This window comes from Salmo salar, chromosome 13 (assembly GCF_965601325.2).
Source record: "Salmo salar chromosome 13, fSalSal1, whole genome shotgun sequence".
NCBI classification, from domain to species: domain Eukaryota; kingdom Metazoa; phylum Chordata; class Actinopteri; order Salmoniformes; family Salmonidae; genus Salmo; species Salmo salar.
In genome coordinates this window covers 106,430,050-106,452,950 of record NC_138303.1, presented here as the reverse complement: position 1 = coordinate 106,452,950, position 22,901 = coordinate 106,430,050, and the positions used below count along the sequence as shown (strand labels likewise).

The 22,901-nt window shown below is 43.0% G+C and overlaps 2 protein-coding genes across 7 annotated transcripts in view; one reads left to right on the top strand and one right to left on the bottom strand.

The window, feature by feature from the left end:
- nedd4l (NEDD4 like E3 ubiquitin protein ligase) overlaps positions 1–4,198 on the bottom strand; it is a 122,154-nt gene extending 117,956 nt beyond the window's left edge. For 4 of the 6 annotated variants that reach the window (XM_082960560.1, XM_082960561.1, XM_082960562.1 and 1 more), the window contains exon 1: positions 3,687–4,198. In XM_082960560.1, the coding sequence (XP_082816686.1) occupies positions 3,687–3,731 (45 nt within the window). In that variant the 5' untranslated portion in view covers positions 3,732–4,198. The remainder of the gene's footprint in view (positions 1–3,686) is intronic. The other 2 variants (XM_014138865.3, XM_014138866.3) reach the window with 1 other exon arrangement.
- Positions 4,199–15,047: 10,849 nt separating this feature from the next.
- The window catches only part of prlra (prolactin receptor a), a 35,411-nt gene continuing 27,557 nt past the window's right edge, over positions 15,048–22,901 (top strand). Inside the window, exon 1 of the mRNA XM_082960556.1 lies at positions 15,048–15,272. The gene's annotated coding sequence lies outside the window, so the exon portion shown is untranslated. The remainder of the gene's footprint in view (positions 15,273–22,901) is intronic.

The following is a 22,901-nucleotide window of genomic DNA, read 5'->3' as shown; positions in this document are numbered from 1 at the left end:
AGTAAGAAGAGGCTCCGTCATGCCCTACAGTTGTGTGTGTGGGGACCATGTTAATTCCTTAGGTTATGTCGACCCGCTCCACTACAGCCCCATCGATGTCGATGGGTGTGTGCCTGCCCTCCATTTCCTGTAGTCCACGATCAGCTCCTTTGCCTTGCTGACGTTGATCAGGTTATGTTAGGTTATTGTTGGAGTAGTGTCGGAGCTGGAGGGCTTCTCCCTCTATTCTAGGAGTACCTAAATGCCCCAGGACAGGACATATTTATGTTGTTGTAAGAGTTAGGCCTAGTCAACACTGTGTCCTGGCCCAATTTTCATCCTCACCTTTCAAAATGAACAGCCTGGTTTAATACAATCATTCATTGCATTAGCTATGTCAAACAGATTACCTACTCAAGTTGTCGTTCAACATTAATGTTCTCATTCTCTATTAACTTACCTGGTTACAGTTTTTTTTTAAACTACAGGTAAATAAATGTAACTTCATTTGATAAACAAATAGGCCTAATGCACAACTGTGTTTTTAGTCCGCCCGAATCCTTTTCTGTACCGATTCTGGAAGAGAAAAAACAAAATCACCCCCCAGCTCTGTAGCATGAGTCTCTTCAGGAAGGAAAGGAGCCACCCCAGCCAGCCAGCCTGCCAGCCACCCCAGCCAGCCTGCCTGCCAGCCACCCCAGCCAGCCTGCCTGACACCCCAGCCAGCCTGCCAGCCACCCCAGCCAGCCTGCCTGACACCCCAGCCAGCCTGCCTGACACCCCAGCCACCCTGCCTGCCAGCCACCCCAGCCAGCCTGACACCCCAGCCAGCCTGCCTGCCAGCCACCCCAGCCAGCCTGCCTGCCAGCCACCCCAGCCAGCCTGCCTGCCAGCCACCCCAGCCAGCCTGCCTGCCAGCCACCCCAGCCAGCCAGCCTGCCTGCCACCCCAGCCACCCTGCCTGCCAGCCACCCCAGCCAGCCTGCCAGTGTGTCTGCCTGCCACCCCAGCCACCCTGCCACCCAGCCTGCCACCCCAGCCAGCCTACCACCCCAGCCAGCCAGCCAGCCTGCCTACCACCCCAGCCAGCCAGCCTGCCTACCACCCTTCCTGCCACCCCAGCCAGCCTGCCAGCCTGCCTACCACCCTTCCTGCCACCCCAGCCAGCCTGCCAGCCAGCCTGCCTGCCTGCCACCCCAGCCAGCCAGCCAGCCTGCCTACCACCCCAGCCAGCCAGCCAGCCTGCCTACCACCCCAGCCAGCCAGCCAGCCTGCCTACCACCCCAGCCAGCCAGCCTGCCTACCACCCCAGCCAGCCAGCCTGCCTACCACCCTTCCTGCCACCCCAGCCAGCCTGCCACCCCAGCCAGCCAGCCAGCCTGCCTGCCACCCCAGCCTGCCTGCCACCCCAGCCAGCCTGCCACCCCAGCCCAGCCAGCCAGCCTGCCTGCCACCCCAGCCAGCCTGCCTGCCACCCCAGCCAGCCTGCCTGACACCCCAGCCAGCCTGCCTGACACCCCAGCCAGCCTGCCTGACACCCCAGCCAGCCTGCCTGACACCCCCAGCCAGCCTGCCACCCCCAGCCCAGCCAGCCAGCCTGCCTGCCACCCCAGCCAGCCTGCCTGACACCCCAGCCAGCCTGCCTGACACCCCAGCCAGCCTGCCTGACACCCCAGCCAGCCTGCCTGACACCCCAGCCAGCCTGCCTGACACCCCAGCCAGCCTGCCTGACACCCCAGCCAGCCTGCCTGACACCCCAGCCAGCCTGCCTGACACCCCAGCCAGCCTGCCTGACACCCCAGCCAGCCTGCCTGACACCCCAGCCAGCCTGCCTGACACCCCAGCCAGCCTGCCTGACACCCCAGCCAGCCTGCCTGACACCCCAGCCAGCCTGCCTGCCACCCCAGCCAGCCTGCCTGCCACCCCAGCCAGCCTGCCTGACACCCCAGCCAGCCTGCCTGACACCCCAGCCAGCCTGCCTGACACCCCAGCCGTCTCCCATACACTTTAGTCTCTTTTATTTTTTTTTATTTTTTTTAACTACAATGGAAGTTGTGATGCCAAACGGCTAAACAAAATCAATGACACTCTGTGAGCTAATGTTTACACCGTCATATACATAATAGCTGAAAACAAACCATGTCACTAATTATGATAAGTGCTAGCAATGGGTGGGGGTGGGAATGGGAATGTGGGGGACAATAAGCTTGTAACAGCCCAGGCGGCTTACCCAGCTGTTCCAAGTAGCCCTATGTGAGGAATGAATAATTATGCCCACCTTTTCCTGAAGACTGTCATGACTCCAAATACTTAAGAGTCTCCCTGGTACCAGGGTTCTGAATTCCGACACAGTCAGTCACACCACTTACTGTTTCGATGCGCACAAATAATGAATTCCATTATTAGCAGCAACTGTGACCTATAGCCTTATTGTGCATAGAATATTAATGAAATGCCTATAAGCCCTAGACACTAAAACTTTCATGCACATTGAGAAAGTATTCGCCCCCAACACTGGCATTGCTTACACAGAGAAAGGCAGTGAAGGAACTCCTCGTCCTCTGCTCTTCATCTCTAAAGGAATGTTACGAGAATAGCAGGCAGATTGAAACAAAGCGTTGCTGTTTTTAGCGGTTTAAAACTGGGTCGTCCCAAAAGTGCTGCCTCTGGAAACCATTTACTGCAGAGGTGTTTTAATTACAGTATGAGGCCAGATAATTTTAACTACATCCTCAATGTTTAATTGGTGTCCAACTTCATGGGAGTGTAATGTTGAAATCAAGGGCATGTAGCCTAGGTTACACACACACACAAGAAGTGTTAAGTTACTGCCATTAGAATCTACTTGGGAGTGAAATCACTTGTCAATGGTCAACATAATGTCCTTTATAATGGTCATTGAAGACAGTCAGATTCAGCCCTTGATCATGACTCAATTCCATTACATCACACATAAGAGTCATTTGGACGAAGGCGTATTCTGTACAGGGCTTTGTTAAAGAACTCAAGCTGAACATTAACACGCATCGCTTGCGGTACGGCTTTGGAAGCATAAGGACCTTATCTTTCATATGAGCGACAAATAATAACAAACATGTTATATTGATATACACATTTATAGGGTTAGAGCTCAGATGGTTTTTTTGTGTTTTTTAATTGGATTTCAAATTAGACGTTAACGTTACATTGATTGACAGACACTGTAGCTAACAGTAGTGATTGTCACTGTAACGTCAGTTAGGTAACCTTAACTAGTAAAAATGCCATAACTAGCTAGTTAATGTTTATCTTAGCCAAATTGTGTTTAACTGTCGGCTGCAACTTAAAACCATGTACAGTGACTGTATATGTTTCTGTAGGAAAAACGTGCGATTGAGTAAGAAAGCGTAACGTTAACACAGTGCAGGGCTACTCAAATAGTTTTTTTTTTTTTTAAATCTAAATAACGTTAACGTTAGTTCATCTTATCCAGCTAACGTTACGTACATACCTCAAATTGGAATAAGTATTGTCGAGGAAACTAGCTAGCTAGCTAGCTAGCTATCATAACAGCTGAGCAACTGGCCTCCACTAGCTACTAAAGATGGCTAACATTCCTGTTGGAGCGGAACGACACATTGTAACGTTAGCTAGCTTGGACATCGTTAGTTCGCCATACAGATAGTTTACTAAAACACTACACATCGAGATATGAGATATTCACTTACTTCATCTTCGGAGAGGCCATGTATGGGTTCAAAATTCGTAGCCATATAGCCTGAGGAGCTAACACAAAAAAAACACACAGCTAGCTGGCTAGCCTGAACAATAGCAAAGTGTCCCCTCCTCAATGAATGTGTGGGTTCCTCTGTTGATAGATCGAATCCTTCATTGGCACAAGCAAATAATGCCGTTTTTTTTTTGTAATCCTCTCCAGTGTGATGTTATGTTTGGTCAAAAATAATAAATGTGGAAAGGGGGCCACTAACATTACAGTATTTCGGTTTTGGTTGAGAATTCAGAGACTCCAGTTGCTTCTTCCAGTTCAACTCAAAGCTAATATCCTTCGGTTTGTCCAAAAACGTTGGTGACAGCTGACTTCGAGTGAGTAAAGACAAATTAAGCCAACCACACGGGTTATAGAACTACTGAAAAAGCAAACTGGCCAATAAAAAAAAGGTGCTAGGGCGTCTTAAAACTGTCTTATTGTTTCAGGTTGTGCAGGTTCCTGAAACGTTGCTTTGCCAGACTGAGCAGTTTTGCTTGTCATATAGCGCCACCTTGAGGTTAGACTTTGGCGCATACCAGGTAGCTAGGCATTCACTATATGTGGAGGCAGAAGACAGATTTTCTTTTGTGTCTGGTTTGAGCTACTGTAGCTATCTATATCTGCATCATCAACAAACTATTGAAATGTTGGACTAGCGACAGAGGGCTGTTGGTCACTGATCGCAGGTACCTTTCTCCAGGGATGCTGTGCCTGTGTGTGTGTGTGTGTGTGTGTGTGTAAGGCAGAGGATGCATTTCTGGTTTTAAGTAAATTGATAATAGAATATAGTTTAACTTTTCTATTTGATTCTATTCCTTTTGTATTTTCCAATAAACTGTATGGCTCAAACTAATCCATTATATTAAAAACGGTATCCTATCTAAGAAATTATTATGTTTATAGTAATCCTTTGACCATTTTCTCTCCAAGGTCAAGCAGTATAGTATGTATTTGCAGACAAGGCAGGTTTTATTCTCACTTTAAATGCTGATTTGAACATTAAGATTAGAGCTTGATTTGGGTTGATATAACTGTCATTTGTATTTGTCTGAGACCTTTTTTCATAAAATGGTCACTTTAATCTCAATTTGCCACTATCACTGTAATACCACTAGATGTCCTCAAAGCATCACAGCCCCTGCTGTCTCAGCAACTCACACATAGCACTGAAGACACGGACACAACAGTCATTGCAAGAGAGCATTAGGAACTGTACACATCATGTGTATGTAAACTACCATTGTTTCAGTGAGTAAATAAGCTGGCAGGATGGCAACTGCACCGTTCATAACCTCTGAATGACTAGCCATCCACGTGAATGCACCTTAATACTGGGTGAACTCGCACAACACACTCATCTGCTTCACTCTCACACACCTCAAGGCGAAACCGCTCATAATTTAGTAGCTACCCATCTGTAGTCTGCATATCCAGATGAGCGAGATCGGCCTTGGGAAAACGCATTTGTATGTGTAGCCTGTTTAATATTTACTGTACCCATCATTTGCAAAGGAATATAACATGACACACAATGAGTCTTTTAAATCAATCTGTGGACCAGATGGGGCTATTATATAATGTTATTGCTTCTAAGTAGAGGTTGAATCGGGAGGGGTAAAGAGATTTCCCAGATCTCCCCAAACAACCAAATGCCATCTGACAGGAAATGTACTGTATGATTTTATGAGCTGCTCGTTTAGTTTATGGTGTGTATTCTCTTCTCTCATACCATGATACCTTTAAGAGCCGCCATAAACCCAGAAAATACAGTCAAGATATGAAGATTATTATTTATGATCTCTATATGATCTGCCTTTAAGCCATTGTTTTCAGATCCCAGCGGTCTAGTCTTTATAGACAGACATATGCAGCTCTTACCCATTGGCTAAGGGACATACAGAGTTGGAGGCTTCCAGTTTGGAATTACAGACATACATAACTAGTTGATGACAGAATAGAATAGAATAGAATAGAATAGAATAGAATAGAATGGAATGGAGGGAACTTCTGAATCATCAGGGTATTCTTAGAGTATTATTGCAGAGGAGATTGGTCAGTAGAAAAGGTTATCCAGGCATATCAACCAGCCGTCATAATCTCTATGTCCTTGGTTGGTGTGGAGCTCTACATCACATCTGCCCCATGAAGCATGCAACCGATCCCGCTGTTGCCGGGTAATGGCTCGTTTCGTCACCCATCTCAGTGTTCTAGAAGAGAGAGGAGCTAAGTGTCAAAGTGGACCACACTAAAGAGGGATGGACTGCGTTCCTAATGGCAACCTATTCCCAACATACCTCCCTATGGGAGCTGGTCAAATGTGGTGCACTATATAGGGAATATGATGCCATTTGGGACGTAGCCAGTGTGAAACAGCAAACAGCTGGAGTGGCCTTGCCCTGGCATGCTGCTGATGCAGAGGCATAGAGCTCAATCTCACAAGGATTAGAGGGATCAGAGAGGATGCACATTGCATAGCATTCCTCCAGCAGGAGAAACGGGAATGAGAGCTTGTGTGTGTGTGTGTGTGTGTGTGTGTGTGTGTGTGTGTGTGTGTGTGTGTGTGTGTGTGTGTGTGTGTGTGTGTGTGTGTGTGTGTGTGTGTGTGTGTGTGTGTGTGTGTGTGTGTGTGTGTGTATGTGTATGTGTGTGTGTGTGTGTGTGTGTGTGTGTGTGTGTACTGCTGTCAGTACAAGCCCCTCTGGGACCCAGTTGACTGAAGTGAACTGTGTGTACCTACCCAGCAAACCAAAATTGGTGCTGTGAACATTCCCAGAACAATTAATTAGGTTGCCCCAAAAGTTCTAATAACACAAAAAACTGTCCAGTTGAAAAATGTGATGTTCCAAAAAGGTTCCCAGAAAACATTGCATTATTACATTGCCTGGTCACCTAATAATAACCTATAGTCTGTGGTGGTTGTTACAGGTGTTGTGCACAACATTTTTGTGAATGTTAGAAGACCATTCCAATGATATTTCATTTTTATTTTAAATGTTGTTATCAAAAACATTATTTGAATGTTTTGGGGATGTTATCATCCTAATGTTAGATAAAACCCTAACTAGAACTTAATGGTAATGTTAGCTAATGTTCTGGGAATTTTTCCGGTTTGCTGGGTAGGCAGAGTACCTTCTGTACAGGGCAATCATACTGCCAATACATAATTGTGTGTGTGTGTGTGTGTTTAATTTGGCACCAGATGTTATATTATACAAATATTTTTTCTCTTATTTTTAAAATTAGAACATATCACCACCATAACAGTATTTGTAAAGTATAGGATTTTAATCCAAAGTCATTCAGACATTATAATACCTCTGTGTATGCAAATCATGTCTCTTCATATTCCCTTTTCTGCATTCCAGTTAGAAAAACTGTTTGTCTCTCAGTAAGTAATGACAGTATCCTGGGCAAGTGTCAGGGATGAGGGAAAACCTGGTTTCTCTTGCTCAAACACTAATATTACAAGGAAACTGCCAGTTCTCAGGGATAAGGGATACGTGAACTGCAGTGATTTTTTGTTTCTCACCCCCAGAGAGAGAAATCTTTCCAGAGCTTTCTTTGAAAGGTACAGTTTAGGCCTCACAACCGGTCGTGACCGGGAGTCTCATAAGGTGGCGCACAATTGGCCCAACGTCGTCCGGGTTAGGGGAGTGTTTAGCCGGGGGCCTTTACTTGGCTCATCGCGCTCTAGGGACTCCTTGTGGTGGGCCGGGCACCTGCAGGCTGACCTCGGTAGTCAGTTGGACGGTGTTTCCTCGGACACATTGGTGCGGCTGGCTTCTGGGTTAAGCGGGTGGGTGTTAAGAAGCGCGGCTTGGTGGGTAATGTTTCAGAGGACGCATGACTTGACTTTCGCCTCTCCCGAACCCGTTTGGGAGTTGCAGTGATGAGAAAAGCTCGTAATTAGATTGCAATTGGATATCATGAAATTGAGGAGAGAAACAAGAAGATATATTTTAAGTTATGGGTGAAACTGGGTGGATATCCATCTTCCATTATGATATCCTGTCTTCATTTAGGGTCAAATACCAATTATATAGCACCACTAGAATATTCACACTTCCTGTTGCTGCAGGATTAATTTCCTGCTGTAGCAAACTGGCTCTAATTAACATTCTACATCTGTACATGAATGTATAGGAGGAGCGGGAGAAATGCGCCGCTGTAAAAAATAGGAGAACATCTCAGGTACCGTACTGCATGTAGCTTATAGGTGGAGGCCAGGGACATGTATAGGAGCGGGAGAAATGCACCACTAGGACTAATTGGATAGCACATATGTGACCTCTCTGATACGGAAATGAGTTTGAGGAGAAACCACCCCATCATTGTTGAATGATCAAATATATTTCAAGGTTAGCAATTTCCTGGGTCATCCATTCTCAATACTTGATGATGAGCTGGTCTTGGTTTGCTTATAATTCTGGTCCTAGTTTGCTTATAATGTTTCAGAGGGGTAGAGTTAAAAACGGAAGACACATTTCGTTTGAATGAATTCAGTTGGCAACTGACTAGGTATCCCCTTTCCTTAATGTTTATAAATGTTTACAAATAATGAAATATTTATAAATGGTTTAATGTGAATTTTGATGTTTATATTGATGTGTTGATGTGAATTGTGTGCATTGAAGTGTATTGATGGGTTCATCTGTAAAAGAGACCTTGGTCTCAGCATGACTCACTGTTAAAATAATCGTATAATAAAACAAAATGCTTTTAAGTGTTACCTAGTTTTTTCCTAGAACAAAGCAACACGTCCCTAAGCAAGTCACGTTACATTGTCTCCAGGAGATGCGACCATTCTAATTGCCCTCAATGGGAGGAACCACTAACCAGGAACTGGGAGAAACAGAACTGAAGTACAATAAACGCGGTGTTTGAAGGTATGGTACACCTTTACATCTGTGATCAGTCATAATGTGTTTTTACAATGTTTGACTTAGAACACCAGTAAATCCTGTGTGTTTGAGTAGAGAGGACGAACAACTTGACTTGCGATTGTAAAGCAGTAAAAATACAGGCAGACCTCATAACAAGCATGGCACTGTCACTCTGTACGCAAAATAGCTCTGACACACATAATTACCACACCAGACATGCCAACAGGGGTCTCTTCACAGTCCCCAAATCTCGAACGAATTCAAGGCAATGTACAGTTTTATACTGTATAGAGCCATGATCGCTTGCCACATGGAGCTCCCTTCCATCTCAAATTACTCAAGCAAAAAGCTAAATTAGCTACAAAAAAAACGAATTAAAAAAAGAAAACTCACCTCACGCCTCTCCCCTATCTGACTTAATTAAATTGTAGACCTATGTACATGTACAGTACCAGTCAAAAGTTTGGACACACCTACTCATTCAAGGGTTTTTCTTTATTTTTACTATTTTCTACATTGTAGAAAAATAGTGAAGACATCATAACTATGAAATAACACATATGGAATCATGTAGTAACCAAAGAAGTGTTAAACAAATAAACATATATTTTATATTTGAGATTCTTCAAAGTAGCCACCCTTTGTCTTGATGACAGCTTTGCACACTCTTGGTATTCTCTCTACCAGCTTCATGAGGTAGTCACCTGGAATGCATTTCAATTAACAGGTGCACCTTGTTAAAAAATAAATGGTGGAATTTCTTTCCTTCATAATGTGTTTGAGCCAATCAGTAGTGTTGTGACAAGGTAGGGGGGGTATACAGAAGATAGCCCCATTTGGTAAAAGAACAAGTCCATATTATGGCAAGAACAGCTCAAATAAACAAGAAGAAACGACAGTTCATCATTACTTCAAGACATGAAGGTCAGTCAATATGGAACAGTTCAAGAACTTTGAAAGTTTCTTCAAGTGCAGTCGCAAAAACCATCAAGCGCTATGATGAAACTAGCTCTCATGAGGACCACCACAGGAAAGGAAGACCCAGAGTTACCTCTGCTGCAGAGGATAAGTTCATTAGAGTTACCAGCCTCAGAAATTGCAGCCCAAATAAATGCTTCACAGAGTTCAAGTAACAAACACATTTCAACATCAACTGTTCAGAGAAGACTACGTGAATCAGGTCTTCATGGTCAAAATGCTGCAAAGAAACCACTACTTAAGGACACCAATAATAAGAGACTTGCTTGGGCCAAGAAACACGAGCAATGGACATTAGACCGGTGGAAATCTGTCCTTTGGTCTGATGAGTCCAAATTTGAGATTTTTGTCTTTGTGAGACGTAGAGTAGGTGAACGGATTATCTCTGCATGTGTGGTTCCCACCGTGAAGCATGGAGGAGGAGGTGTGATGGAGCTTTGCTGGTGTCAGTGATTTTATTTAGAATTCAAGGCACACTTAACCAGCATGGCTACGACAGCATGCTGCAGCAATACGTCAATACGTCATGTGCTTTTTTTATTTTTATTTATTTTATTTAACTAGGCAAGTCAGTTAAGAACAAATTCTTATTTACAATAACGGCCTACCGGTTAACTGTCTTGTTCAGGGGCAGAACGACAGATTTTTACTTTGTCAGCTCAGGGATTGAATCCAGCAACCTTTCGGTTACTGGCCCAATCACCTGCCACCCCATGCTTAGTGGGACTATCATTTGTTTTTCAACAGGACAATGACCCAACACACCTCCAGGCTGTGTAAGGTCTATTTGACCAAGAAGGAGAGTGATGGATTGCTGCATTAGATGACCTGGCCTCCACAATCACCTGATTGAGCTGTTCTTCTCTATTAATGTTGTCAGACTGACTCTAACATGCAGGTGGGGTAAAGTCAGGCGCAGGAGACCAAGGTACGTGAACCACACGTTTTAATGAACAAATTTCACACAGTTCCGTAAAACAAGGCAGGGTACAAAAATCCAACAGAGGATAGAACCCTAAAAGAGTCGGGACGCAGCCCAGCAAACCCTAATGCCTAATATGGAACGGCAGAGGAAAAATCAAATCCCCCCAACCTACATAAAGACGACACAAAATAATCCCGCACAAACCCAAACCAAAACCAGACAGACTAAATACCCCACTAATGAATAAACACAAAACAGGTGCTAACCTAAACAGACATTACCAAATGAAACAGAAAAGGAGATCGGTGGCAGCTAGTAGGCCGGCGACGACGAGCGCCGAGCGCCGCCCGAACGGGGAGAGGCGCCACCTTCTGTGGACGTTGTGACAAATGTTCTGTATTATGTCATGTTTCATGTCTTCTGTGGACCCCAGGAAGAGTAGCTGCTGCTTTACCAACAGCTAATGGGAATCCTAATAAATACTAAATACTATACCTGGATAAAATGGCTTATTACTAATACACAGCGGACATATAGAGTTGAAGTCGGAAGTTTACATACAACTTAGCCAAATACATTTAAACTCAGTTTTTCACAATTCCTGACATTTAATCATAGTAAAAATTCCCTGTCTTAGGTCAGTTAGGATCACCAATTTATTTTTAGAATGTGAAATATCAGAATAAGAGTAGAGAAAATGATTTATTTCAGTTTTTATTTCTTTCATCACATTCCCAGTGGGTCAGAAGTTTACATACACTCAATTAGTATTTGGTAGCATTTCCTTTAAATTGTTTAACTTGGGTCAAACGTTTCGGGTAGCCTTCCACAAGCTTCCCACAATAAGTTGGGTGAATTTTGGCCCATTCCTCCTGACAGAACTGAGTCAGGTTTGTAGGCCTCCATGCTCGCACACGCTTTTTCAGTTCTGCCCACAAGTTTTCTATAGGATTGAGGTCAGTTGTGAGTTGTGATGGCAACTCCAATACCTTGACTTTGTTGTCCTTAAGCCATTTTGCCACAACTTTGGAAATATGCTTGGGCTCATTGTCCATATGGAAGACCCATTTGAGACCAAGCTTTAACTTCCTGACTGATGTCTTGAGATGTTGCTTCAATATATCCACATAATTTTCCTGCCTCATGATGCCATCTATTTTGTGATGTGCACCAGTCCCTCCTGCAGAAAAGTACCCCTACAACATGATGCTGCCACCCCCGTGCTTCACGGTTGGGATGGTGTTCTTCGACTTGCAAGCCTCGTCCTTTTTCCTCCAAACATAACGATGGACATTATGGCCAAACAGTTCTATTTTTGTTTCATCAGACCAGAGGACATTTCTCCAAAAAGTACAATCTTTGTCCCCATGTGCAGTTGCAAACCGTAGTCTGGATTTTTGATGGCGGTTTTGGAGCAGTGGCTTCTTCCTTGCTGAGTGGCCTTTCAGGTTATGTCGATATAGGACTCGTTTGACTGTGGATATAGATACTTTTGTACCTGTCTCCTCTAGCATCTTCACAAGGTCCTTTGCTTGGAAGGAGACAGAACGCGTCTCCTTCCTCAGCGATATGTCGGCTGCGTGGTCCCATGGTGTTTATACTTGCGTACTATTGTTTGTACAGATGAACGTGGTACTTTCAGGCGTTTAGAAATTGCTCCCAAGGATGAACCAGACTTGCGGATGTCTACAATTTCTTTTCTGAGGTCTTGGCTGATTTCTTTAGATTTTCCCATGATGTCAAGCAAAGAGGCACTGAGTTTGAAGGTAGGCCTTGAAATACATCCACAGGTACACCTCCAATTGACTCAAATTATGTCAATTAGCCTATCAGAAGCTTCTAAAGCCATGACATCATTTTATGGAATTTTCCAAGCTTTTTAAAGGCGCAGTCAACTTAGTGTATGTACATTTCTGACCCACTGGAATTGTGATGCAGTGAATTATAAGTGAAATAATCTGTCTGAAAACAATTGTTGGAAAAATTACTTGTGTCATGCACAAGTAATTTGCCTAACCAATTTGCCAAAACTATAGTTTGTTAACAAGAAATTTGTGGAGTGGTTGAAAAACTAGTTTTAATGACTCCAACCTAAGTGTATGTAAACTTCCGACTTCAACTATAGGTCTTACTGGATGTTGATGAAGGTAATGTAGGCTAACCGTGTGAATCTGATCTGATGGTTTTCATGCATGTTTTCTATATATCCTTTATAATGTCCAGGGCCAGTGAGGAGGTAGCAGCAATCAAAAGAAAATGTTGCGTCTGACCTCAAATCAGATAATCAACTATAATGTGGTGTGGCTAACATGCTCAGACCATCCTTAGCTATGTCCAGTTCAGACTTCATCTGTAGGCTAGGCCGGGCTATAGAAGTATGATAAGGCTGAAGAAAGACTTTGACAACAACACCATATCTCCCATCTCAACAATGTCTGCTATGCACAGTTCTTCAGGGTTAAAATCCATTTGCTAAAAAACGTCCAACTGTGCAGTGGCTGCAAAACCCTTCCCACGCTATGTTCATTTTTGTAATGCATGGCGTTATGGTAAATATATTTTCATAAAATCAAAAATATAACCTGAAAAATGTAGACTAGTAGTCTCATGGCTGTCGCTACAGATGAGGACGATCTAATAAAAAAGAGTAACTCAGTCGGTGTCTCAACTTACTGTTGAGAGTTAGAATAGTAGAATACACAAGGTGTCATTTCTAAACTTGGTTGTGTATCAGATGTTTTCCTCTTGTTATATGTCGCTCACTGACAGTCACTCCAATTAGCCCATGTCAGTTAAAATGTTTTATTTGTAGAAACCTGGCCGAATTAACGACCGGGCACGCAGGGCACCCATTGATTTTGTTAGTCACTCTCACTCAGATATCATATTAACATGGCATTAGTAAATGCAAAAATGTGTAGAATTGCAGGAAATTAGCTTTTAAAACTGTAAAAATGTCTCCCCACTGCATGGCTAAATGTGTAAACCAAACGTATTTGTTTACCTTTAGTTAATTAAAATACTTTTTCTGCTAATGTAGGGCAGGCCAGCCCCCGAAGTGACTCTTCTTATAAACTGTACTCAAGAATTTCCTGTGTTGTCTTAGGAATTCAGCCTTCTCTGTGTTGACCTCACCAACCTCTTTCTCATGAGCTATGGGCCATGGTACAAGCCATGGTTTCTTTGTCTCTCTCTCTCTCTCTCTCTCTGACCATGCTTAGAAAAATTCCTTGTAAAGCTTACAATATGTTTCATTGTGCACATGTTACACATCAAGAAATATATTGAGGCAAAAATTACAGACAGTGTAGCCTACAAATAGAACTCAACTGGCCATCACAGAGAGACAGATACACAGCTTGATTATATGTTTAGAGGAGCTATTCTGTGTATAAAGTGATGAGGAAAGGCAAAAAAGTACTTAGCCGTTCTACAAGTGGTCTGAGGCTGTCGGTAAATAACGAGCGTTTTCAAGTGCAACTTTACTTACAATGGTTATGTTTAACAGTTCAGAGATTTAAAGATGCTCCTACGAAGGTTCTAACGATGAATTTAGCCTTAAGATGCTTTTGGGAAACTGAGCCCAGGACTCAGGGTTAGACATAACGTAGTAAACAAAAATCCGGGGCATTCAAACGTTTGGTATGGTATGCATTAAGTTGTGGATGTCCATCATCCATTTCGTATGATATGTTCCGAATTATAATTCATACAATGTTACGAATTTGCAATATGTATGATATGTTACGAATTCCAATTTGTTGATGCTAAAGTTAGCTAGGTTGCTAGGTGGCTAACGTTAGCTAGGCTAGGGGTTAGAGTTATGAGTTAGGTTAGGGGAATGGTTAGCTAACATGCTAAGTAGTTGCAAAGTAGCTAAAAAGAAGAAAGTAGTTGCAAAGTAGCTAAAAAGTAGAAAGTAGTTGCAAAGTAGCTAATTAGCAAAAGTTGTCTGTGATGAAATTGGAACTCCTTCTTAAGTAATATAATATATACCATTTAGCAGACGCTTTAATCCAAAGCGATCTATAGTCATGCATGCATATATTTTAAGCATGGACTGCCCTGGAAATCTAACCCACAACCCTGGCAGTGCAAGTGCCATACTCAACCAACTGAGCCATACAGGACCACAGTAACCTTCTGTTTTATGGCAAACATAACATAACATATTAGTTTGAGTGTCCCGGATTTTTGTTGACCATGTTATGTCTAGTCTATGAGACCAACCTGACATAACTGCTGCGCTAAATGCAATTTAACTGTTGGATCTCCTATAGATGGATAGATGATGGGCCATCAAAACCGATAGTCTGAAGGGAGTGACATCACATTATAAACACATAGATCAACTGGGGAGATGAAATGAATGAACATTGAAATATGTTGCTTGTATTGAACTCAAAGTGCATACATTTATTGCATTTAGCAGAGCGACTTCCAGGAGTATAGAGTGTACTGTATCTAAATGCGTTGGAGCTGGGCGGAGTTTCTAGATCTTGTGGGAGGGAGCGGGTCAACACCGTCAACTCCTCTCTCGCCCTCAGGACCGGAGATGCTGAAAGCTCTTTAGTGTTGGGTTTAGTCTTGAGGTGCATGGCTGTGTGTGTCCTCGTTCTGTGTTATAGCCAAGTATCCCATTACACAACAACAGATATCAACAAAGTTTCCGTTGGAGCGCCGTCGCATGGGAGTCAAGCTCCTCTGGAAAGCATAAGGAATTAAAGGAATTGGCTGGACTTCGCCGAATGCAAGTGAGGTGAGTAGGCTACATTACATAGCCTGATTTGATTTACTTAGCCAGGATAGCCCACTTGGTAACATTGACACTGGTTTCCAGGGATGGAAGCTAGGTGGGTGGGCGATCTAGTTAGTTTCATCAGCTAACTTCCAAAGCATAAATAGACTACAATAAGAAATACGTTTTAATACTTTAAAAATACAAACTTTAGCACAACACTTCATAATTTACAGTAGGTTAAGAAATATCATAGAAAAGAATGATCATTTAAATGAATCACTATATTCTCTGCACCATATGCTAATATGTAACTCTATTATATGTAGGACACAGCAGGGCCGGTGCCAGAACGGATCAGTTGGAGGGGCATTTGATTTCCATAGGGGTCAAGTTTTTTCATATTAAAGACATATAATTTAACTGTAAAAATGTATTGCCTTTTAATGTAGCATGAACACAGCCAGTCATCTGATTGTCAAATAAATCACATCGTAGGCTGTGCATGAGTTTGGAGAACCTTACAATTTTCCTACCATTTCCACGAAGCTGCGTGCCAGTTTGGATTATCATATGCGCATTTTCATGGAACAGTAGTACAATTTCAATAATAACGTTTTCGTTTCTCAAAATCATTGTGACTTGGTTAATCATAAAATTCTTAATTAAAATGAGAAAAAAAATCTCAAAGTAAAAATTAAACTAAGGCAAGAGCACCAGCCGCATTGTAAACTAAACAAAATACATAAATCCTACAAAATAAAACAGTAGAAAATATCAGGATGAAAATCCAGCTACTTTCAATCGCATGAATCTCTCTACTTCCACCTGTCTGCCTCAATTTCTATCTGTCTTGACTTGAACTATAGCTAGTGAAGTGCAACATTGTATCATGTCAATCAACTTGGTTAGGCAAAGGATGTAAAACGTGCAAAGAATGTAAAACGTGTTTTTTTTGTCTTTTTTTTACTTCGTTGCCTTACTGTGTGAGGTGAAGACAAAATTACTGAGAAACTCAGTTTATTAGTGGTGGAAATGGTGAGTTAAGACAATCAGAACATCCCCAAATGGGCACTTTCCTACATTTGTGCGCAGCAGGCCAGGTAGACCGACTAATATGCATGCTCAGGTGCGTGTGCTCCCTTAACATTAACAGACCAAACCAGACACGTGCTCACTGCTCACATGGAACACTCCAAACAAAATATAATACACAATATTGACAAAACTCATAGATGGTTATGAAATAAATCAAAACTTGTTTCTTACAAGTGTAGCAGGTTGTGAACTCTGCAAATATATTTTATTTATTTATTTCACCTTTATTTAACCAGGTAGGCTCAACATTTGAAATTATTCTCAAATTATTATCTCCACAAATATTTTAGATGCTTTTCACTGGCAGCTGCAACTCAATAATCAGCTCGGCCAATTCATGACCCCACCATGTAAAAAAACAAGTTATGTAATCATTGGCCAATGTTGACTTTTTAAAATTTATTTGGTCTACAAATCAGTCGGACAGTATTTTTGACAGTATTTAAATCTGAAGACAGTGTGTTTTTTAGGGACTGGAATGCATCAGAAAGGTGTTGGGAAACTCAGAAGATCATCAGGCAATAATTCTGTCATCAGTACCACTATTGTTGTATGATCTTCCAGTCTGATTTAGCACCTAGTCTTGTCCAGTCTGATTTAGTGGCTGGTCTTGTCCAGTCTGATTTAGTGGCTGGTCTTGTCCAGTCTGATTTAGTGGCTGGTCTTGTCCAGTCTGATTTAGTGGCTGGTCTTGTCCAGTCTGATTTAGTGGCTGGTCTTGTCCAGTCTGATTTAGTGGCTGGTCTTGTCCAGTCTGATTTAGTGGCTGGTCTTGTCCAGTCTGATTTAGTGGCTGGTCTTGTCCAGTCTGATTTAGTGGTTGGTCTTGTCCAGTCTGATTTAGTGGCTGGTCTTGTCCAGTCTGATTTAGTGGTTGGTCTTGTCCAGTCTGATTTAGTGGCTGGTCTTGTCCAGTCTGATTTAGTGGCTGGTCTTGTCCAGTCTGATTTAGTGGCTGGTCTTGTCCAGTCTGATTTAGTGGCTGGTCTTGTCCAGTCTGATTTAGTGGCTGGTCTTGTCCAGTCTGATTTAGTGGCTGGTCTTGTCCAGTCTGATTTAGTGGCTGGTCTTGTCCAGTCTGATTTAGTGAGTGCCTGGTCTTGTCCACTCGGTTCTAACGACTCGTGGGCTTTTTACAGGGAAACAGTAGGTTTGTAAGTGTTCATGAGAGTCTTATCTTTCAGTGATGGGGTCATACTATTTTATAGCTTCAACCAGTCAAAAGATAGAGCCACATTTTAGATAGAAAACAGAAACCTTTCTGTTCATTACAACCGCATCTAGCAGCTCCTGGAGGTTACTGACCAGCTCCTGGAGGTTACTGACCAGCTCCTGGAGGTTACTGACCAGTGGAGGCTCCTCAGAGGAGGAAGGGGAGGACCCTCCTACTCGGTGAATTAAACATTTTTTTTAAGAGTGAATTTTAAAGAGTGAATCATGAATGAATCTAGTACTGAAAACATCAGCTACAGCTAGCTAGCACTGCAGTGCATAACATGTGGTGAGTAGTTGACTCAAACAGAGAGAAAGACAAGGAGAATCAGCAGAGAGAGATATTTAATATTATTTTTCTCCAGTTTCACTTAAGCTAGCTACTGCAGCTAATTTAGCCTACTCTACAATGTGACTGAGAGAGGAAAGATATTTATTTTAGCTAGCAGGTTAATGCTATCCATCACTCCAACTCTTCCAATTCAAGGAAAGCTTTCGGTTTTATTAATTTATTGCCACCAGGGCCCGCCGGTGTAACTGCTAAACTACTTGCTGTACACTACTGTGTGATAGTACACATGGATTGGATTGTGTGGTTTTACTAGCGCCTTAGTTCTTGCAGCTACTGTATGTTGACTATGACTAAGGTTTGGCATGGAGAGGTTTTTTTCCACCTGGTCACAGAAAGCTGTTGTGTTGTGCACTGAAGTCTACAAGTGAAGGGAAAATGTGAGAGGATGAGAGCAGGTAGATGTGATGATGCTGTTTGTATGTGGCTGCTATGAAAGTGAACTGTGTGTGCGGGTGATCAGAGGTGTATTCATTCTGCCAATTCTGTTGCAAAATGTTTTTTCAATGGAAAAAAACGGAACGAAACAGGTATGAACCTACCTGAATGTGTCCAATAAACTCTTGTAACATTTTGCAACTAAAACTGTTTGGACTAATGGTTACACCCTAGATCAGCTAGATTCAGGCAAGAGTCTGCAAGGCGGTATTGAATGTGTCACTGTCTGTCACCTTGGTTACTAAAAAATATCTCTCGACCTGTGCACCTTATGTTAGAAACTTTCATTTGTAGGCTAGGTTGTAGCAACGTCATGATGGGTAGGGGGCAAATTCGAGAATCATGTAGGATCCTAAACCTGTCAATGTTACATTGAGCTTGGTGAATGGAGTGAATGGACTGACAGTCATCCAATATGCTGTAATAGAAATAAGGCCATGCTCATAAAAAAATGTATTGTCCTCCCTAATCTTACATGGCACTGACCCCCACTGTTACTGACATAATCCCCGTTCTATCAACCAAGAGTAAATTTCCTCTCGCGACCCCATTTTTAAATCGGTCTTTCTTCTAAACTAAGCTAGAGCCTTTTTTACGGCCATTTTTTTATGCTATCTAGCTAGGCTAATGTTTGCAACGCGAGCTAGCTAGCTAAATATTATAGCTAGAAAAGCTTAGCTATCTGCCAAAGAGCTTGCTAAGACTATGTATATAACATACGGTACAATCAACGAAATACACTATATATACAAAAGTATGTGGACAACCCTTCAAATTAGTGGATTCGGCTATTTCAGCCAAACCCGTTGCTGACAGGTGTATAGAATCGAGCACACAGCCATTCATAGACAAACATTGACAGTAGAATTACCTTACTGACAGTGGGGGCTGCTGAGGGGAGAACGACTCATAATAATGGCCAGAACGGAGCAAATGGAATGGCATCAAACACCTGGAAACCATGTGTTTGATGTATTTTATACCATTCCACTGATTCCGCTCCAGTCATTACCACAAGCCTGTTCTCCCCAATTCATATACCCTGATGAAGACAGCTTTTCTGTTGAAATGTTGGTTATTAGGTTATTATTGCATCTGAGCTCCTAGAATTAGCGCCTTTTCTTTTTCAAGAACTCCCCAATTAAGGTGCCACCAACCTCCTGTGCTTACTGAAGAGCTCAGTGACTTTCAACGTGGCACCGTCATTGGATGCCACCTTTGCACCAAGTCAGTTCATCAAATTTCTGCCCTGCTAGAGCTGCCCTGGTCTACTGTAAGTGCTGTTATTGTGAGGTGGAAACGTCTAGGAGCAACAACGGCTCAGCCGCAAAGTGGTAGGCCACACAAGCTCACAGAATGGGACCGCTGAAGCGCCTAGTGCGTCCAAATCATCTGTCCTCGGTTGCAACACTCACTACTGAGTTCCAAACTGCCTCTGGAAGCAACGTTAGCACAATAACTGTTCGTCGGAAGGTTAAAAAGGGGTTTCCATGGCCGAGCAGCCGCACACAAGCCTAAGATCACCTTGAGCAATGCCAAGCGTCTTTCTGAAGTGGTGTAAAGCTCGCCGCAATTGGACTCTGGAGCAGTATAAACGCGTTCTCTGGAGTGATGAATCACGCTTCACCATCTGGTAGTCCGACGAACGAATCTGGGTTTAGCGGATGCCAGGAGAACACTACCTGGCCCAATGCAAAGTGCCAGCTGTAAAGTTTGGCGGAGGAGGAATAATGGTCTGGGGCTGTTTTTCATGGTTCAGGCTAGGCCCTTTAGTTCCAGGGAAAGGAAATCTTAACGTTAGAGCATACAATGACATTCTAGACAATTCTGTGCTTCCCACTTTGTGGCAACAGTTTGGGGAATGCCTAACAATGCCCCCGGGCATAGAGGTCCTTACAAAAATGTTGTGGAAGAACTTGACTGGCCTGCACAGAGCTCTGACCTCAACCCCATTCGAACACTGTTGGGATGAATTGGAACGCCGACTACGAGCCAGGCCTAATCGTCCAACATCAGTGCCCTACCTCACTAATTCTCTTATGGCTGAATGGAAGCAAGTCCCCGCAGCAATGTTCCGACATAAAGTGTTTTTTGCAAAGTTACCTGCATGTTACGTTGCCTACTGATATCAGTCCACCCGTAACAACGTAAGTATTATGAAACTTCTATTCAATCAAATAAACCTCAAGTAGCAAATAAGCCATACATTTTTTGTTGTTTGCCAAATTCGACACTCTCATTGACGTCCATACAAAAACTCCTTGCTTGGTGGGCGAAACAAAGAAAAACGCCACCTACTGGAGGGAGACTTTTTCGCAGAGTTGTGGTTCTCTCTTCCTCTTCCTCTCTGTGCACAGTCATATTGGCTCGCTAGCAACATGACATCGTTTCTATTCTAGAGGCAGTGCAAACGCAAATTGAGCTTGCCCTCCAAGACCAGCCCAACTCGGGTTGACTTCAAAGTGTGAGGCTTTAGATTTTTCTCCAATTCAAACAGAGGTAAGCTACAACAAGACTTGCTCTTGGTTTGAGCCATGAGAAAAGACCATACGCCTTAGATCGGATACGCCTTAGATTGGATATGTCTTAGATCAGATATAGGATTTCCCAGGATTTCCAAAAACCGGAAGTCCCAACTTGTAAACGAGAGAAACGCCTATTCCAGCATCCGAACAGTACACCACAGAGTACACTGTAACCGCCAACTTCCCTTCAATTCACATAGCTGAAATGACCTCACAAGAGAAAGCATCCAAGCCATGTGTTGCCCATGTATCTGATGCTGTCATACTCTTTTTGAACAGACAGCATCAGATACGTAGACTCTACGTACTGAGACAGAGGGGAGCTGTTTCACTGTCCAGACAGCATCAGATACATAGTCTCTACGTACTGAGACAGAGGGGAGCTGTTTCACTGTCCAGACAGCATCAGATACAGTCTCTACGTACTGAGACAGAGGGGAGCTGTTTCACTGACCAGACAGCATCAGATACAGTCTCTACGTACTGAGACAGAGGGGAGCTGTTTCACTGACCAGACAGCATCAGATACAGTCTCTACGTACTGAGACAGAGGGGAGCTGTTTCACTGACCAGACAGCATCAGATACATGGTCTACACATGCTGAGACAGAGAGGTGCTGTTTCACCCTCTTGGATGCTTTATCTGAGATGTATCTTTCAGTTGTTTTTTTTGTATTATTATATTATATTTTATTTGGATGGGCAAGGAGGTGCGGTAGGGCGGGCCAGGCCCCCTAAGGTCCTCCCATAACGTCGGCCCTGGGACACCCTATCCTACATGTGAGGCAGCGGGTAGCTTTGAGGTTTAACCATTGGGCCAGTAACCGAAAGGTTGCTGGTTTGAACACCAGAGCCGATAACGTGAAAAATCTGTCGCTGTGCTCTTGAGCAAGGCACTTAACCCCAATTGTTCCAGGGGTGCTGGACAATGGCGATCGTTTCCGTGACGATTCTCCTTGCGGTTGTCTCAGGGTAAACACATTTCCATAACACATGGGTGTAAAGTGTGTAACATGATAAATATAAGCACCGGACACACATAATTCCTCTAACATAGCAATCGATCTTATATTGGTGAATGTCTGGCTAAAGTTGGGGCTAACTTTTTAGATAGCATATTAAATATTTGACTGTTCCTGCTTGTTGTCCTGACATTTCACATTCCATACTTTGACTGTCACTTTCCTCTATTCTGTTCAAAGCACGCTGCTGTGCTGTGCCAATTTCTCAGCAGCCGCTGTCAGAGACGTGACACAGATATACGCCTCCATTTAGCTTTTTCCTAAAGGTAAAAGGTTAGGAACATAGGCTGTATAGTCTACACAGTCGGTATCATACGTATTCACCCCCCTTGAGTTTTTTCACATTTTGTTGCTTTATAAAATGGGATTCAAATTGATTTAATTGTGTGGTTTTTTTGTCATGGGTCTACACAAAAAACTTGACAATGTCAAACTGAAAAAAAAAGTTTTATACATTTGTACTCATTTATAATAATGAATTAACTAAAATGTAAAAGTATTCACCTCTTTTGTTTAGGCAGGCTTAAATTAGTTTAGGAGTAAAATGTGGCTTAACAAATCACACATTAAGTTACATGGACTCACCATGTGTGAAATAATAGGGGTTGACATGATTTTTGAATGACAATTTTGTTTGAGTGTGGCTGAAGATCAGCGAGGTTTCATGGGTAGAACCTTCAACAGGTTGTCCCCGCCTCTGTCCCCCATACATACAACATCAGTAAGGTCCCAAAGTCAAATATTGAATTTAGCACAGATTCAAGTACAAAGACCAGGGAGATTTTCAAAAGCCTCAAAGAAGGGCAGTGATTGGTAGATGGGTAACAATAACAAATTAGACATTCAATATCACTTTAAGCACGATCAAGTTAATAATTGTGCTGTGGGTGATGTATTAAACTACAGAGACACATCAAAGATACAGTCATCCTTCTGAACTGAGCAGGAGAACAGGAATGAAACTGCTCAGGGATGAAGCTATGATTAGTGAAACAGCTACAGAGTT